At 41.1% G+C, this 19,763-nt stretch overlaps 1 protein-coding gene across 4 annotated transcripts in view; it reads left to right on the top strand.

The window, feature by feature from the left end:
* Positions 1-19,763, top strand: part of FMN1 (formin 1) — a 447,836-nt gene that overhangs the window by 231,978 nt on the left and 196,095 nt on the right. For all 4 annotated transcript variants that reach the window (XM_066341834.1, XM_066341832.1, XM_066341833.1 and 1 more), the window contains 2 exons: positions 5,567-6,327; positions 11,229-11,379. In XM_066341834.1, coding sequence (XP_066197931.1) covers positions 5,567-6,327; positions 11,229-11,379 — 912 coding nt within the window. The remainder of the gene's footprint in view (positions 1-5,566; positions 6,328-11,228; positions 11,380-19,763) is intronic.

Raw genomic sequence — 19,763 nt, 5'->3', positions numbered from 1 at the left:
CCTCTCTATCTCTCTCTTCCCCTCCCACAGCCAAGGCTCCATTGGAGCAAAGTTGGCCCAGGTACTGAGGATGGCTCCATGGCCTCCGCCTCAGGGGCTATAATGGCTCCAGCCACAACAGAGCAATGCCCCAGATGGGCAGAGCATCACACCTTGGTGGGCATGCCGGGTGGATCTCGGTTGGGCGCATGTGAGAGTCTATCTGACTGCCTCCCCATTTCTAACTTTGGTAAAATACAAAAGAAAATAAAAAATAAAAAAAATAAATGAATGGGACTATATCAAACTAAAAAACTTCTAGACAGCAAAAGAAGCTGATAACAAAACAAATAGCAGCCAACTAAATGGGAGATGATAATTGCAAACAACAGCTTTGATAAGGGGTTAATATCCAAAATATATAAAGAACTCACAAAGCTCAGTATCAAACAAACAATCCAATTAAAAGGTGGGGAGGCCCTGGCTGTTTGGCTCAGCGGTAGAGCATCGGCCCAGCCTGTAGAAGTCCTGGGTTAGATTCCTGGTCAGGGCACACAGGAGAAGCGCCCATCTGCTTCTCCACCCTTTCTCCTCCTCTCCTTTCTATCTCTCTCTTCTCCTCCTGCAGCCAAGGTTCCAATGGAACAAAAGTTGGCCTGGGCACTGAGGATGGCTCCATGGCTTCTGCCTCACACACTAGAATGGCTATGTTCGCAATGGAGCCGCTGCCCAGATGAGCAGAGCATCACCCCCTAGTGGGCTTGCTATGTGGATCCCAGTCAGGCACATGCAGGAGTCTGTCTGTCTGCCTCCCCAATTCTCACTTTGGAAAAAAAAATGTGAGGAAAGGACCTGAACAGATACTTCTCCCAAGAGGACATGCAAATGGCCAACAGATATATGAAAAGGATGCTCATCTTCACTAGCTATTTGAGAAATGCAAATCAAAACTACAATGAGATACCACCTCATACCAGTTAAATTGGCTATTATCAAGAAGACAGGTGATAACAAGTGTTGGAGAGGCTGTGGAGAAAAAGGAACCCTCATTCACTGCTGGTAGGAATGCAAATTAGTACAACCATTATGAAAGAAAGTATGGTGGTTCCTCAAAAAATTAAGAATAGAATTACCATATGACCCAGCAATCACTTTACTGAGTACCCCCAAAACTCAAAAACATTGGTACGTAAGGACACATGCAGCCCCATGTTCATTGCAACATTATTCACAGTGGCCAAGAAATGGAAACAACCAGTGTCTCTTAATAGGGGATTAGATAAAGAAGATGTGGTACATATATACAATGAATACTACTCAGCCCTAAGAAATGATGACATAGTGACATTTATAACAACATGGGTGGACCTTGAGAACATTATACTGAGTGAAATAAGTAAATCGGAAAAAGCTAAGGACTGTATGATTTCACACATAGATGGGATAAAAAACTGAGACTCATGGCCATAGATAAAAGTGATGTGTTACCAGAATGCAAGGAATGTGGGGCGGGGGGAAAGGGACTTGATGAATGGGGACGTAGGGGTGGGCGGATGTAAAGAGGGACAAATATGTGATGGAATATGATTTGACTTTGATGATGGGTATACAATATAATGAACAGTTCAAATGCTATAGAAATGTTCACCTGAAACCTATGTACTCCTATTGAGCAATGTCACCCTCTTAAAGTTAACTTTCTAACTAAAATTAAAAAAAAAAAAAAAGGAAGAAAAAAAGGAAGGGTTTCAGAGGAGGGACAACTTGAGGTTTGGCAGTGATGACTTTGTTTTCAGGCATGCTGAACCTGAGATGGCTGATTAAATATGCAGGTAGACCAGTCCAGAGAGTTGCTGGAATTACAGTTTGAAGGTAAACATTTTGCAGTTACAGTTTAGAGTGAGTGTCATTTCATATGAGTACAGAAGATGACCCAGAGGGACTGTGTAGTAGAGAAGGATAGAGCGGCAAGGAAGATGCCTGGTGAATAGCATTTAAGGAATGAATAAAGAAGAGTCCACAGATTGACTGTAAAGATCCCAGAAGTGGGAGGAAAATGGGGGTGGGTAGAGACAGTATACAGTGTGTCCATAAAGTCATGGTGAGTTTTGACCGGTCACAGGAAAGCAACAAAAGATGATAGAAATGTGAAATCTGCACCAAATAAAAGGAAAACTCTCCTAGTTTCATACCTATTCAGTGCAGTTCAATGTGGGCTCATGCACAGATTTTTTAGGGCTCCTTAGGTAGCTATCCCATATAGCCTCTACAGACTTATCACTGACTGATGGCCTACCAGAACGGGGTTTCTCCACCAAACTACTGGTTTCCTTCAACTGCTTATCCCACCGAGTAATGTTATTCCTCTGTGGTGGTGCTTCATTATAAATGCTCCGATATTCACGTTGCACTTTGGTCACAGATTTGAATTTAGCGAGCCACAGAACACACTGAACTTTCCTCTGTACCGTCCACATCTCGACTGGCATGGCCATGGGCTGCTCCGCTGTATACACGGTGTTATGTTGTCATCTGTGCATGCGCACATGCTGCCACATCATCCTACAGAAACTGGGAGGGTTTTCCTTTTATTTGGTGCAGATTTCACATTTCTATCATCTTTTGTTGCTTTCCTGTGACCGGTCAAAAGTGCACCATGACTTTACGGACACACTGTATTAGACGTTTTGGAGGCAGAATTTGAAGGCATGGCAACAATCAGCTTTTACAATGCAGCCCAGCGGACAAAACAACTGAAAAGTGTTGACCAAATGTAACACTCTAGTCCATGAATAAGACAATGGGAGCAGAAGCCAGTTGTCATTGTTTGAAAGGAGGATAAATAAGAAAACTGGTACAGCAAGAGTTCTAAGCTTATTTTCCAAAAATCTCCGCTGTGACAAAAAAGAGGTAAGTGAGAAAGAAAGAGAGACATCTAGAAGGAATTAAAGAAGGGTTTAAATATCTTTATTTTTGCTTTAGATGGATAGATGGTGCAAGGGAGCATCCTAAGCGTCAAAAGCAAGCTGATACGGCCCCTGGGCCCTGATCTGTCCCGCAGCAAGGAGATACTGATAATGAGAGCAGGCTTGTGTAGCACCTGCTATGTTCCAGCACTGCTCTGTCTGTTGTTTTACATGTATTGACTCATCTGCTTCTCATCACTGCCTTGTGAGGTGAATTCTGTTGTCATCCCCATTTACTTCAGAGAAAACTGAGGTGCAGAGAGCTAAACGATTGTGCCCAAGTTGTACTCTACCCTCTACACTAAGCAAGTGCACCGGAGGCACCAGAAGGGCACCTGGGGCCCACCTCAGCTCCAGCCGACTCGGAAGGTGGTTGGCTGGATGGAAAGCAGCAGAGGTGGGGACCTGGCCTCTGGTTTCGTTACAGGCCAGCTGGGCCATAAAGGGAAGGTTTCTCTGTGGAGCATGTCTTTACAACTTCTATGTTATTAAGAAGTTGAGGATTGAGTAAAATTATTGGCTTATCAATATTATTTGACACTTACCCTTCTTGGAGGAAGGTTGGTTGGGAATAACAACCAAGAGTTAGTTTGTTGTGGGAGCACAGAATTAGTCACTGAAATGAAATGATGACAAGTAATTCATGGTGGGAATCTGGGCTGGGATGTGGGTGGAGGTGGGGGGAGGGCAGGAGAGGGAGAGGGAGAGGGACAAGATGTTGAAACAAAGATTATCTTGATCACATAGCTGAGTGAAGCTTGAAATTACTTTCAGGCATTTGGTAGTAGATAACTCATGAAAGATTGGCTAAATGTTTGTATTTGTAGTACATTGTTTATCCTGACTGCTTAAGCATTTCCTAGTTTTGTCCTCATCACTCCACAAAGGTGATGGCATTATTTGGAAATTTTTAAGAATTAGAGATTTGTTAGTGTCTTACCGTAATATTGTCATGAGCAATAGTAACTAACAGTAACATTCAGAACTTAATAATTTTCAGGCATAATGCCCACTGCCTTCATAGGAAATGTCTCATTTTATATTTATAGAAGCGCTAGAGATGGTTCAATATTATCCTCACTTTGCACTTGAGGAAAATCACACTTTTGAACACAGAGTTTCCTGCCCAAGATCATAGACTAGCAAGTGGCTAAGCCAGGATGTGACCCAGGTAGCATGAATCCACCTCAGGCTCTAAACCGTCTGTGCTGTCCGAGCAACAGATGGTGCCCTCAACTCACTCATTCTTTCAGAGTTGGGTCAGGGTGGCAGCGCCCACGTATGAGGGTCAGTTTTAGGAACACCTTGTCTCTAAATCCACTGACCATAGTTGTTTGGGAGTTGATTCATGGGGGAAATGGTAAACCTTTCAGTGAAACAGAGTTAGGAGTGTCTTTTTGAAAGTAGAAAATCTTCCTACGTCTTCTTTACCTTTCCTGACTAGGCCATTAAAAATATTTCTTTACCTTGTCAATGCAAAATGGATCTGCACGTGTGTACACTTTGGTTTTCTAGTTATTTGTGGGCTAAAATTATAGTACAGAAAGTTTTTTCTGCCTAAGGAAGGCTCCTGGGACAGTGGCTGCGTGTGGGGCTGGCGTGGTTTTCACCCACCCCCTTCGGTGCCGTGTCCCGCCGTGCGGGCTGCAGGGCACAGACTGCAGGCACAGACTGCAGGCACATACTGTCCCCGATGCCATCTTGTGGGGTAGGCAGGGATTAAATAAATTCACTGGGAATATCTAATCACTGTTAATTGATTTTGGAAACTGTACTGAAGTTGTAAATTTGACTGCTTCCCAGTTAACTGTAATAGGCTAGCTGGAAACAGAGTAGTTGATCACTGGGATCTTGCCAGCTCTGTGCCAATAACTGTAAAATTATAGACTCAAGGCATTGAAATAACTGAAAACATAATTTAAAAAACTGTCATAAAATATAGTTGAAAATGCTGGGTGTGTTGAAGAGAAAATAGCAAATTTTAATATTCTCATTTTCTATGCATTTATATTACTTATTTATTACTATATAATAAATGATTATGAAAGATGAATACTTATCACAGTCAGGTTTGATATGGACATTTTAAAAAATATACACGTAGACTGTAGTTTCTTCTTTCACCTTTTGTTTCTGCTGTGTTGGCTGGGAAACCCCATAAAGAGACATTCAAAGGAAGACTGTGAGAACAGCAGCTCCAAGCCAGAAGGATCTCCAAATCTAATTTTTCCTTAAAATTTTATTTTTCCAAACCAAATCCAAAAGTAATAAAAGATATATTCAATCATGTTCAAACCTTTATTAAAAAGTTTGTCTTGTATTTTATATTAAAACCAGGTGAAAGCTCTTAGATGACAGTTTTCCTTCCAGCCTTAATCTATGGTAATTATTACCCATGAGTTCATATTGGAGGAAATTTTGCCTTGACGCCAACTCTTTAAATTATTGGGAAATTCATAAATTAAAATGTACGCCCTGTTGGATTCTTCAGAGAACATCTCTGTGTTCCCCTGGGTTTACGTGAGCTCTGCTATGGTGGCACGGGGTGGTAGTGACTTCTTTAATGTCTGATACTTGTTTTTATAAACTCTCTACTTTCTTTCCCACTGATATCTCTACAGGCTCAGTTTGAACTCCAGGCCTTTCATATCCGGGGTGAGCATGCAGTGATAACAGCGAGACTGGAAGAAACCATTGAAAATCTCAAACGTGAGATAGAACACCGATGGCGAGGAGGACGTGAGGAGATGAGAGATGTGTGCCTCTCCACTGAAGATGACTGCCCTCCAAAGACCTACAGAAATGTGTGCATCCAGACAGATAGAGAGACCTTCCTCAAACCCTGTGAAAGTGAAGGCAAGACAACCAGAAGTAACCAAATAATACCCAAAAAGCTGAATATCTCCTCTTTAAGCCAACTCTCTCCCCCAAATGACAACAAAGACATCCATGCACCACTTCAGTCTGTGGAAGGCATCTCATCGAGTCAGGAGAAGGCATCGCCTCTCCCTCCAGCGCCACCCCTCCCTGCAGCCATCCCTCCCCCTCCGCCCCTCCCGCCGGGACTTGGACCTTTGCCATCAGCACCTCTGCCACCACCTGTGAGTGCTGGCCCTCCACCACCTCCACCACCTCCCCTGCCTCCCAGTGCAGGACCTCCCCTGCCTCCTCCCCCACCACCACTTCCTAACTTGTCTGCTCTGCCCAGCAGTGGGGGGCCTCCTCCTGCTCCAACACCCCCAGGACTTGTGCCCCCACCTCCTCCTGGTCTCTTCTTCGGAGTTGGCCCTTCTTCTAGCCAATGTCCTCGGAAGCCAGCCATTGAGCCCAGTTGTCCTATGAAGCCTCTATATTGGACTAGAATACAAATAAGTGATAAGAGGTAAGCTTAACTCCCCTGGCCCATTTTCAGCTTGTGACTTCCCAGAATTCTGCACAGGTGATATTTTAGTCTTAGCAGATTAATATCTGTCTGTGTAGTATAGCACTCGTTCTCAAATGTGGTACAGTGAATGCCTTGGATAGACAAAGTTGGAATGTTTTGGGGAGAAGGTCTATCCCCACCACATCTTGTCTGTGTTCTTTATGGATTGATGCTAAGAGAAATGGTTTGGTCAGAGTCAGATCCTTTTCTAAGATGAATATTCCATTTTACAGACTAGAGAAGAGCTCAGATCTAAGTTAGAGCCTTCTCCAACATTCCTACAATAAGCAAGTAATTATAAAGACCTTGAGCCTGAATCTATACTGTAGGTTCACTGAAGATTTTTAGAATATCGGTCTTGTGTTAGGATAGTATCATAAACCTTATGATCTGGTTTCTAACAGGCATGTGTAATTTTTAATTATTTTTAAAAAGACCAAGACATAGCTGAGTCATTAGTTCTTCAGGTCAGAGGGGAGTCTTAAAATAGAAGCTCTCTGCTGAAAGCTCTGGACCCCCTAACTGCTCAGCATCCTCACATCTTAAACCTTATTGCCTGTCAGAGAAAGTGCTAGTGTGTGAGTAGCTAAAAAGCACCTTCCATTTGTATAGCTTGTTAAGCTGGGTCTGTAAGGCAGAAATATATGGTTATTTGGAAACTTCCAATCAGACCAATTTGAAGGGATTTCTTCTGCCTTATTTTGGGGCTTGCCAAGGGGCTGCTAACAAGAGATGCTGAGTTGCTTGTTGACTATACTCTGTAGGGTTGAAATTCATTTGTTTGCAAAGAACAGAAAGTACAGAACACATTTTTAAAGTCAAGTTTTTTTAACTTATTCACAAACCTAGGTACAGTGGTGAATTTTTTAATTTAGGAAACATTTTGCTTGGAGAAGACAGGATATTGAACAAGATAACATGTCATTCACAATTATAAAGTAACTGGGTATCAGTATAGAAGGAGTGGGGAATACCTTAAAACTAAGTATATGGTGAACTAAGTTGATTAGGTACTTCGTATTGATCCTTTTCTTCTCACTAAAAAGTAAGGGCCAATAGTTCATGTGGGGAAAATTCTAATACTTTCTTTTTAATGTTGATGCTTTATACTTTTCTAAATGAATTGTTAAAAAGAAAAAAAAACAAAAACCACTAGCTGACTCTTAAATAGTGCCTACCATTAGCTAAAGTACTAGTATTCCCCTTTTCCTATTCAAGATTCAGATGACGTTTCCTAAGAAATAATTTCCCAGAATATTTATGTCGTGTTGTGTTCACTTATTAGTGTCCTGGAATTAATGTGTAGCCCTTCCAGGGTGTAGAATCCCACCTGTCCAGACAGCACACGTTGCTGACCACACCTATCTCTCACTGACCTGCCTCCACTTCATTCCCCGCAAGACTTTATGAGAAGCCAGTATTACGGACTAGAACACTGCAGTGCTGCTGGGAGATAGCCCTTGGCCGCTGTTCAAGGAGGGACGACATCAAGCTGGAGCTAATCATTGTCTGCGTTTTTCCCTGCTTGTGTAGTTGGCCATTTTCAGAAAGAAAACAGTCAAATGCTTAAGCTCTTACTAGTTTTACCATAAGTTTAGGGCTTCAGTTTTGAGCATAATAAAAAATAGATGAATGTACTCACTTTCCTGACCCAGGGCAGCAGGAAGGCCCTGTTTGGTAAACGGGTCAGCCTTGAGCCTGACTTTGGGGGGGAGGCTTCCCACTGTGATGCCTGGAGACTGTGATGTGGGCCCTTCCTGCTGCATCACACATTTCTTTTCTTTCATTTTGGGTCCCTCAAGATGTTTTTGATCATCAGAGCATCATACTTCTTTAAAAAATTTTTTTAATTGGTTATTTTTTCTTTTTAGAGAAAGGGATGGAGAGAGGGAGAAAGAGAAAAATTAATTTGTTGTCCCACTAATTTATGCATTCATTGGTTGACTCTTGATCGTGCCCTCACTGGGGATTGAACCCGCAACCTTGGCATGTTGGGACAGTGCTCTAACCAGCTTAGCCACTTTGCCAGGGCGCATGACTACTTCTTTTAAACTAAAATGGTCTAAAGATTCTGTGTAGTATTTATTTATGGACAAAAGTAAAATGATTTGGGATGTGTTCTTTTAAAGGTAATTAAATGGTATTTTAATATTTTGTAAAACTAGATGTTTTAAGCACTTTGTGTAATGCACACATGAAAATATTTTGGTCTTGGTCTTTTAGGGAACCTGGAGTAAAATATAAATTTTTTTTCATTATATGCACACTACTTCTCATCCACCTAGATTGCTTTTTATCACTAACATAAACCAATTTTTAACTCTTGCCATTTTGCCTTTTGGTAGTTTCCTTGTTTCTAAAACAGGGAAGAGATATTTAGTTGAAGAAAAGAAATCCTCATCTACTTTTTCAGCTTTTTATATCATATTCCTAGTGTCTTCTCCCCCTTCACCTTTCCCCTCCTTCCCCTTCCTTCCCCTTCCTTCCCCCTCTTTCACTCCCCCCACACACTCATTTTTCCTCCTTCCTCCTTCCATCTTCCTCTTCCTCTTCTTTTGAGCTAAAATTATATGCTCAGTGGTTAGAAAAGAGTTGACCATGAGAGCAGATGGTCCATTGTGGGTTTTCATTACTGTCTCACAAAATACCCCAGCTCACTGAGAGATGATATTTCAAAGTTCCTTTATTTGTTATTGGAAATGTTTTTTCCCATAGAAACAATGTTGTAAATGGTGAGGAACTGTTCAACCTGACTACCTGACCCAATTTGCTTCACACCAGAGTATGAATTATAAGCACCAGTCATACTGGCCTGAGCTCAGTCCTTGGTGCTGGGCAAGCAGCACAGGTACAGGAGGTGAGGGGGCTGACTCTGAACCATCCGCCTTATGCATCACATCACCTCCCTCTCAGCAACCTTTCCCCAGCTTCGCAGAACCTTCATGCAACCCAAACCAGCAGCCCTTAATAGCTGCCTGCTCCAAAATTCCCTGGTTCCCTTCTCCTATCAAGCTCCCCCTTCCTGAGTGCAGCTGAGATAAACATTTATCATGAATGGTGTTTGTATTTCAAGTTGAAGTCAAGAGACAGAGGTGGGTGGCTGAAGAAGAACATATAGGTGGATGTACTTCACTGTAAATGTTCTAGCCGGGTGATGACTTCACAGTTGTTCATTATACTGTTACATGTTATAACTCACATATGTCACATAAATACTCTTAAGTGACTCAAATATTAGGAAAATAATATAATAAATAATGGAGAGAAATGAATGTAGACAGAATCAAAATGTCATATTTCATGGGAAAGGCAGACACATAGTAAAATGTGAACACGCAGATCCAAAAAGCCAGTGTTTCCAGCTGTTTCAAATATGTAAATCACCCTTTAGTATCAAATAATTTTGTGGATTACTTTATATAATAATAGATCTTTTAGTTTATCATGACTGAGAAAATACTTATTAAAACAAAGGGAAGTGCTTATAGATACTATGGATTCTAATATATAACTATGTTTGAAAAACAAATGTGTAGATGAGACTTTTTTTCTATGTGTGTTCATTAAAAGTGTTTAAAAATGGCCCTGGCCAGTGGCTCAGTGGATAGAGCGTCAGCCTGGTATATGGATATCCTGGATTTGATTCCTGGTCAGGCACACAGGAGAAGTGACCATCTGCTTCCCCCCTCCCTCTCCTCCTTTTCTCCCTCATCCCCTTCCACAGCCAGTGGCTAGATAGGTTCAAGTTTGGCCCCAAGTGCTGAGGATAGCTCCATTGGAGCACATGAGCCTCAGACACTAAAAATAGCTTGGTACTGAAACATTGGTCCCAGATAGGGTTGCAAGGTGGATCTCAGTTGGGACTCATGTGGGAGTCTGCCTCACTATCTCTCCTCTCACCTAAAAAAAGAAAAAGAAAAAAAGTGTTAAAAAAAAAAAAAAGATTAGAAACTAAGTGAAGAGAGTGGACATTGGGTAGAAAATGTGTTCTGACTGCAGGGAGCCTGGGTGATTACCCATCTGAGACAGTTCTCAGAGGCAGTTCTTCTGAACTTCCCTTACTTTGTTTCAAAACTGAGGTGGCCCTGTTTTTTGAAGACGAAATAAAACAGTCTCCGCATGGCTGCTTTGGTTGAAATCCCAATGAGGGCTGATGCAATGGAGTTTTTTGGTTTGTTTTTATTGTTAATAGTGTTGTTGGGGCAGGGTGTTATAAATCAAGTATTTCTAAATGAGTACCGCCTGTTCACATGTTATGGGTCACGCACCAAGTGGACCAGAAAACCATATTTAAAACCAGTAGAAGTAATCCAAAGAGAGGGCGTATCTTTACCTTAGTTCTTCATTTTCATTCTCTTTAAAAATTGTCCCGTCATTGTCAGAAGACTGGTTATCCTTCAGCTTTGATATGATGCCCGTGTTTATCTATCAGGGAAATGCCACAGACTGAGTGAGGGAGAGATAGCTTACATGGTCTCAGCAGCCTGAATCAGGGATGTCTGGTCCCACAAAGTTTCTCTAGCTCTCTCTCTCTAGATCTCTCTCTCTCTCTTTCTCTCTCTCTTTATTGTATCTAATGACCATTCTGTTTTGGAAATGTGTATTTGTTTTAATGTTCTATGTTATATCTTGGCTTTAAAATATGTGTAACACAGTAACTTTTCCCCAAGCTGTATTAGGGACGAGCTTGCGGATATGGGTGTGTGTATTGTTCATTAAGACCTTTATTAATAGGTGCTTGCAGCTTTGCTGACTTTTTTGAAAAAAACACATGAGTTAAAAATGAATTAGAGATTCTTTTGCATTCTGTTCTCTTCCATTTTGGTTCTTAAGTTGAACTTGTCAATTTCTCTTTCAAGCCACAACACTACACCAACTTTATGGGATTCCTTAGAAGAACCTGATATTCGGGATACTAGTGAGTTTGAATATTTATTCTCCAAAGACACAACTCAGCAGAAGAAAAAACCTCTGTCAGAGACCTATGAGAAAAAAAACAAGGTCAAAAAGGTGAGTGATTATAGTAATCATTGTAACTATATATATTTTTTGTGATACATAGGAATTACGTGCTGCCGGTTTGCTTTTCCTATTTTCAGAAAATGTTTTGGAAGGTTCTGAGTCATAGATGGCAAAAAGGAGCCAATAGCCTGGAGAATGAGTGCTTGCTGTTCTGTTCATAGCATCTGAACTTTTCAACTATTTTCTTAATCTGGATCTTTGTTAGCCATTAATTCTATTGAAAAAGAAAGCTATTTAAATTAATTAATAAAATTAGATGAAATAGATCAGTTCTTCAGTCAGAGTAGCTATTGTTCAGTTTTGTTCTGTAGCTAGTAGTGACCATATAGCACAAGTATAAAACATTCCCGGCTTTACAAAATGTTCTGTCGGATAGCACTGCCTAAGCATCTGGGACTTATTGGTCAAAACAAAACAAAACAAAAACTCTTGCCCTGTGGAGCTTATATTAACATTCAATATGAAAAACAAAAATTAAATCCTGTCGTCATGATTTAAGGAAGATGAACTTTGGTCTGGTGGTGATGGGGCTACAGTTTTAAATACAGTGTTCAGGATAGTCCTCATGGAGCAAGGTGACGATTGAACAGAGGTTTGAGGACTTGAAATCTGAGGCTCCCAGTCATCCCACCAGAGAGAAACTGTAAGATTCTGAAGTCACCAGATAGCTAAGAAGTTGAACCGTAACTGTGCCACGCTCCGGCCATGTGACCCAAGTCAAAGTTCTTCCACTCTGTGTCTCGGTTCCCTAACCATGACATGGGATGATGTCTGCTCATGTTATTATTCTAAGCAATTATTAAGTAGGTGATAGATAGATAGATAGATAGATAGATAGATAGATAGATAGATAGATACCATGCCCACTATTGTGCCCTCAGCAGATGATGGCTATTCTCATCTTGCTACTGTTGCCGCACTGCTGTTACTTCTCTGCATTGGTGCTGTGATAATGGCTTAAGCCCTAGGTGGTGTTGAGGAAAACACAAAGTCCTTGGTTCTGCTAGTGATTTGCCATGTGAGCTTGGGTAGGCTGCCCTGCTCTACATCATATTTTCCCTTTCTATAAAAGAGGATTAACAATATCTGAGACCATCTGACCCACCAGGATGATGTGAAATTCAAATCTAAAAGGATTTGAGGAACTGTTTTGAAAAGTGTGTAATATGGAATGACATTATCATTATCATCAACTCTTCATTCTTAAATTACATTGGTGGGTTCATCCACTGGTTCATATCTCAGGCAAAATTGTGATTGTGAAGTCAGCTGTGCCTTACATGGGGAAAAATGGCAAATGTCTGAATGTAGTTTTCCGTTACTGAAATCACATTTTCCCACTGACTTGAATTGTGAATGAAAATTATAATCAGAGTTTTTTGCCTTGCAAGTCCATTGGAAATTGTGTTTTCATAAGGAAAACGTGGTCCCAGCAATTATTAAATTTTGTAACAAACCTTTTAAGAAAACAGATTGCATGGGACAATGTGGAGTTTTCTACTAAAACAGTTCCAGGCAAGAAGTCAACTAATATGCTATAAACTGTGTTCCCACGGAATTAGACTCGTGTGCAATGGAAATAGGTGTGCTTTATAGGCTGGCTGGCTTTTTAAAACGCCGCCTACAGAAACAGGACCCTAGTTTCTACACAGACAAAAGGAGAATCTCTATAATCCAAAAGCTCAGCTCAATTTGCCACTTCCCGGAAGCCTTCCCTGACTCCCCAGGAACTCTGCTAAATGTATTCTTACTCATTATCATAGTAAACTTAGTTTTATTCTCTATTTCTTCTCAAATTGCCATTACTTCTTTTGTTTCTCTCTTTGGATGCTTGGTAACATGTTGTTTACTCATACAATGAATCATTTTTGTTTTGGTGAATTAATATTTTTAAAACATCAAAGCATTTGGTTGTCCATTCTTATTTTTTATCATTGTTTGCCTATTCAACGAAGGATTTTTACTAAGGCAGTTAGTACTTGATGTATTTGTTTTACTGTCTGAGGAGGAAAACACCCTTCGTTTGAACTCTTTAATCTTTCTGGGCAGCTAGGTTGCTGTTACCCCATATCATCTGTACATGTGTAGTCTCCACCTTTTCTTTAGGTAGAGCCAAGAAGGTCAGTCTGCTGGGCTTGATGGTCTTGAGGCAGCGTAGAGTCTTAGTTACTTTTGTGTCCCTACCTCAGAGCTGAGAATTTAAGTCAGGGGTTGTCAAACTACAGCCCTCGGGCTGCATGCGGCCCCCTGAGGCCATTTTTCCGGCCCTCACCGCACTTCCGGAAGGGGCACCTCTTTCACTGGTGGTCAGTGAGAGGAGCACAGGATGTGTCCACATCCTGGAGTACTGTATGTGGTGGCACCTCAAAGCACGGCATCGCTCATGTACAGTGCTACTTCCGGTGACGCGGGACGCACGCGTCATGGCTCCAGAAGCGCGTCATATCACTTGTTACGGCTAGCAGTGACAAATATGGAACCAGACACTGACCATCTCATTAGCCAAAAGCAGGCCCATAGTTCCCATTGAAATACTGGTCAGTTTGTTGATTTAAATTTACTTGTTCTTTATTTTAAATATTGTATTTATTCCCGTTTTGTTTTTTTTTACTTTAAAATAAGATATGTGCGGTGTGCATAGGGATTTGTTCATCGTTTTTTTTATATTCCGACCCTCCAATGGTCTGAGGGACAGTGAACTGGCCCCCTGTGTAAAAAGTTTGGGGACCCCTGGTTTAAGTTATAAATAAAGGAAGCTGAATCAATGCCAGGAAACTTGAACCCTGCCTCCTATAAGCCCTCCTTCCGTGCCTGTGGTCAGATTTCCATGCCCATGATCCAGATTTCAGGTTGGATCCCTTGGTCTTTTCCGAGAGTCAGATGTTTACTTTTCTCTGAAAATGAAAATGAAAGTGAATTTGAGAGGTTGTGAGCTGCTGAGGGGTTTCAGCATTGGAGGCCAACTTCATCAGCTTAAGCACAAAATGGTTTCCACGCAAGATGACCAGAGGGATACTTGCTGGTCAGGTCTTTTATACTGGCCGATATGGAGTACACGTTGGACACTGAAACAGCCAGTACTCTGAATCCTGACTGCAGGGGCTGAGCAGGCACTGAGACTTACATGTGAACGTCTCTTACTTAAATAGATCTGGTTTTCATCTCGCTTCACCTATCACAGTCCTAGTTTGGAAGTAACTGTCAGTATTCTGCTGAATTCGGATACTAGTTTCTAGTTTTATCCTCTTTACTAGATTTTTGAAGTTCCCATAAGTAGCACTGGTTTGAAGTCAACAGGTACATATATACTTACACTGGGACTGTATCCTGTTCTATAATGTCCAGCCTAAGAATCATCTAATTCAATAGCATCCTCTAGCATGTGAAAAACTGAGACCTAGGAAGATGAAGTGACTTCTAGGGTTCGCACACTGTTAACTGGGAAGACGATGAGGATGAACACTTGAGAGCCTCAGCAAGTTCATTTTCCCTTTATTTAACCAGTAACATGCCACAATGATGATGATAACAGTATTTATCAGGGTGATTAAATAAAAGATGTTTTACTTTTAACTCCAACAACAAAATATGTAGATCAACTCTACCAATATTTTAAATATTAGCTATAAATAAACACTAACAATGATAGATTTCTATTGGATACTCAGGCATGTGCCAACCTCGTTTGTGACACCAGACCACTCTGCCACCACAAACATAGCCTTCACCAAATTGAGAAACAGGGTTCAAAACATCAGGTCTTGTTGGCACCACCAGCACTTAGTAGTGTCTATTTTTTGCTCTGTGATAACCTTCAGAGCAAGTATTTAACTTTCACACACTGGTTTCTTCTCTATGGAATTCTTATGGGTTGATATGAGGGTAAAGTGAAATCATGATTATGAAAGCACTTTAAGTATTATCTAGAACTATGTATTATTCTCTTAGTTTCTGAACTAATATGAAAGCTTTGCAAAGAAATTTTTGAACATATTGATTCTGACAAGGTTGTTGAAAGCCTTCAATCATTAGTATGTTCATTCCTGAAGCTATCTGCAAAGGGTAATCTCTATAGCATTCCAGTTTTTCAGTTTATAGAATTTCACAACTTTCACTAATGACATACACAGAATCTAGTAGTTCATCCTTCATTGATTTATGTAATCATTTTACACTGTTAAGTAAGAGTTTCTACAGTTAGCATGGCCATATTTACGCTGCCTCTCAGTTAACTTTGTTCCTGGGAAAGATGGGTCAGTACCTGAACAAGGATCCAGAAATCTGCCTCCGTTGTCTGAGAAGCTTTCTTCTGGTGCCTGTCAAGGAAGGAGCTACTCTGATAAACTTTCCAGTTGCTTTTAAACTTGCCCAACAACTCTCAGAAAATCAGCATGACCTGCCAATATTCTTCTCTTGAAATGTCACGATCTCACTTTGAATTGTAAATAATCTCTGTGCCTATTTCCTCCTCTGTAAGATACATAAAATCATTCCTCTCCCTCCACTTTTCGATAAATATTTTTTAAGAATAATAAAATAGTCTCTTCCCTGAGCACTTGGTGGTGGTGGGGGGGGATGAGTCGAGTTGGGAGGGATCTAGTTGGGAGGGGTGGTTCAGCAGATACTAGTCTGTTAAAACATCCTGGAGCCAAAGCCATCAGTTGTAATTTGGTCACTTTGGCGAGGATCATAGCTGTAATTCTCAAAACCCAGACTTGGTGTCTCAGTTGAGTGGGGAGCGGAGAAGGGTGGAAGGGGAACATTGTTTGGAAGCCTGAACATAAATTTATAGGGTTTCATAACCTGTTGCCTTCCAAGTTTATATAATTTCAGCTTTTGTGTACAAAGATAATTTTTCCAGCTGCTTCAGTAAGTTATATGCATTATCCCCCCCCCCCCCCCGCCTTCAGGAATGAGGATGAGTTTGCAGCCCCCTTTATATTACTCATGTGTGCTTAAAAAAATGAGCAATGAAGTTAGGGGTTATCATCTATAGAAATGAGTGAAACAACTTGCTCGTGTGTTGATTGCACCAATATAGGACCTTGAGGGGTTGGTGCCATGTCCAGATTCCTTGAGTGATAGCTAGAATGATCAGGGCTTTCCTGTTCTTCAGCTTAAAGGCCCCTCACTGGCGAAATGTACTGAGAGCAAACGGGAGCTTCTAGTCCATGACAGGCACCAGTTTACAGAAATTCTGCCTTGTAAATTTTATTTGGAAATAAGATGACCCCAAAAGTTAAGTTGTACTTTTACTTTGTTTACTTGTTGGAAAAAAGAAAAGGTGGTTAGAACTTGTCAAGTGTGGATATCAATGTTTCTTTCAGAAAGTTAAATTCGAATATTATTTTTGGAGTTCAACTATGTTTCTCTGTTGGCTGTTAAACAGTAACTTAATCTGCAGTTGCACCTCAAGCCAGCGACAGTATCATTAGGATGCTCATTGCCTGCCCCAGACCACAAGAGGGCACCTTAGAATGCTGAGATAGAAAGCTACATGAGCATTTTCCCCAGAGCATTGAGAAGTGGAGCCTACCAGAGAGTAACTCCCCTCTGTACCCTCATTAGTCTTGTTCAATTTCTTTATTGTAGACCACGAGACCAAATTTCACAGCAAATTTTCCACACAAAGTATCGGTAGCCAAATGCATATTAGGAAGGCTTGTAGGTATTAATAGAATAGAAGTCATTAGTAGACATAGTTCCAAATTTAGAATGAATGACTAGTACAAAAATTTATGAAGTATTAGACTTGGCCCCTTTGGGACTAATTCTGGAATCACCTACACACACAAGAGAACTTTTTAAATCCTTCATATTTAAAGGGAGTAAAGATTTTTTTTTCTTTCCTTTCCTTTCCATTCCATTTCTTTCCATTCCTTTCCTTTTCCTTTCCTTTTCCTTTTCCTTTTCCTTTTCCTTTTCCTTTTCCTTTTCCTTTCCTTTCCTTTCCATTTCTTTCCATTTCTTTCCTTTCCTTTTCAAGTGAGAGGAGGGGAGATAGTGAAATAAACTACTGCAAGTGCCTGGACCAGGATCCACCTGGAAACTCCATCTGGAGCCAATGCTTGAATCAACTGAGCTATTTTTAGCACTGAAGGCTAATGCTCAGACCAACTGAGCTATCCTCAATGTCATGGGCTAATGCTCAAACCAGTTGAGCCACTGGCTGCAGGAGGAGAAGGGGGAGAGGAAGGGGAAGAGAAGCAGATGGTCACTTCTCTTGTGTGCCCTGACCAGGAATTGAACCCAAGACATTCATATGTCAGAACATTCTAGCAACTGAGCCAACCAGCAAGGGTTGAATATTTATTTTAATATGGATCTGGAGTTATCTAACTGGAAAACAAAGATGAATGATTGGATATTACAAGATAGCCTGTGAGAGAACCATTATAAATAATTGCATTTTTTAAAAAGTATTTATTCTTTCTACCTCGTTGAGGAAAGTTTTGAGGTCTTGCCTGTATTTTCCTGCACCTCATGCACTTATGATTGATACAGATCCTTTTCCAAATTAGACTGTGACACAGGCTGGTGCTAAACAGTGATTTGAGGGGGAGCTGATGCTGGCACCTCGATCATGGCACTGACTCTTCCGGCCTCCTGTTCTAAGCTTAGAAGTATGTGAAATGATAACAAGAATAGGTGAAAATGTTATATGGGTATTTAAGTCACAAACTCAGGTCACATGGATGCTTTGTCAGGTGAACTCCTAAGTGCTCTGTGAAGTGTTCATATCTCCAGTATACAAAGGTCAAGACGGCTCCTGCACACACATGTTCTCACAGGTACGTGCTTAACATGGACAGAGAGAAGTCTTAGGAAACTTGCATTTATGTAGTATCTTTTAATTGAAGATTTCAATAGTAATAATAATAGTTAATGTTAAGTAAGTGATTTTTGGTTAAATGCTTTGCATGCATTAACTTATTTAATCATCACAAGAACCCAGTAAGTTGGTTACTATTATTATTCCCATTTTGTATATGAGGAAGCTGGAGCTGAGAGGGATTATATAACTTGCTCAGAATAACCAGCTTTTAAGTGGTAAGGAAATGAATCCAGCAACAACCCCAGAGCCTGTGCTCTTAGTTACCTGACACATGGGCTTTTGGTCTAAATTTAACTATAAGTCCTGACTTTAAATTCACTTGGAGAATCTATATTTTCTCCTCTGGTCATTGTTAAGTGACAGAAGCACACTGGCCAGGGATCAGTACACCTGGTTTCTACTTCTGGCTCTGACTTGAACCAACTACTGAATCTTGGGCAAGTCCCTTCAGTTTTCTAGGTCTCAGGTCTCTTATTTTCCGAAAGACTAGGACTTGGGTTAGGTGGATTCCAACAATCCAGTCATTACTTCCACTTTGCAAATGGGAGCCCTGCAGACCCACTAACTTTTGTTTTTGTTATTCGAGGGCTGGTGGATGCCCTTGTGGGCCAACACCTGAGCCTTCGGGGCCAGACCTGGTCTGAGAGCTCAGCTGTCTGACGCCATCAGCCCCATGTTGTATGGGTCATCAGTATACGGGAGCTCAGGGAATGACTGTTAGGATTTCTGTAAACCCCTCGGTGTTAAGAGACATAAATGTATAAGAACTATTTTAAACTAAAACAAGTTTCTTTGTGTGCTGGGTATTGAGGGACTGAATGATGAGGAACACTGCAGTGGAATAGGCGCCTGAGTTCAAGGTTGGACACGTGTGTCCAATCACGTAACCTCTCTGGCCTTAGTTTCTGTTACGATCATGGCATCTAGCGTGATGTTTTTAAAGATGCTTTCCATATGCAACGTACCTGATTATATCTGTATGTGGATGGTGTAATGCTGGTTCTCAGGCCTGGGCAGGTCCACATTGGATCTGGGCAAATGGTAGAGAAACTGAGGAGCTGGAAAGCTTTGGGGCACACCCGTTTATTGGAGGCTCACAAACACAGTTGAGTGAATAAACAAAGGAAAACCACTTTCACAGTGGAGGGCAAGAAATCAGGAAAACCGCCCCTCACGGTGGTGGCGGCTGAGGGAGTCAGGGAACCACACCTCATGGTGGCAGGAGAGCGACCTGGGAGAATCACCTCTGAGGGAAAACACCCATAGCTTTTCATAGAGACACACACGTGGCTTTCTGCCATATGCTCACACACTAATTATGCAAAGTGCTTGCAGCCAGGAAACCAGCGAGCAAGCCTAACACAGCTGTTTTCCCCACAGACACCTTCACATACACATTTTAAAACTAATTGTATACAAGTGTTTATGTAGAATAAAGTCTTGAATTTGGACCTTGCCTTGTCAATGAATAATATGGGATTTACGACAAACCAGCCTCACAACCACACTGTTTCTTCTTTCAAAGATGTGATATTTT

Source organism: Saccopteryx leptura, chromosome 6, assembly GCF_036850995.1.
Source record: "Saccopteryx leptura isolate mSacLep1 chromosome 6, mSacLep1_pri_phased_curated, whole genome shotgun sequence".
Taxonomy (NCBI): Eukaryota; Metazoa; Chordata; class Mammalia; order Chiroptera; family Emballonuridae; genus Saccopteryx; species Saccopteryx leptura.
This window is presented reverse-complemented; position numbering and strand designations above follow the sequence as displayed.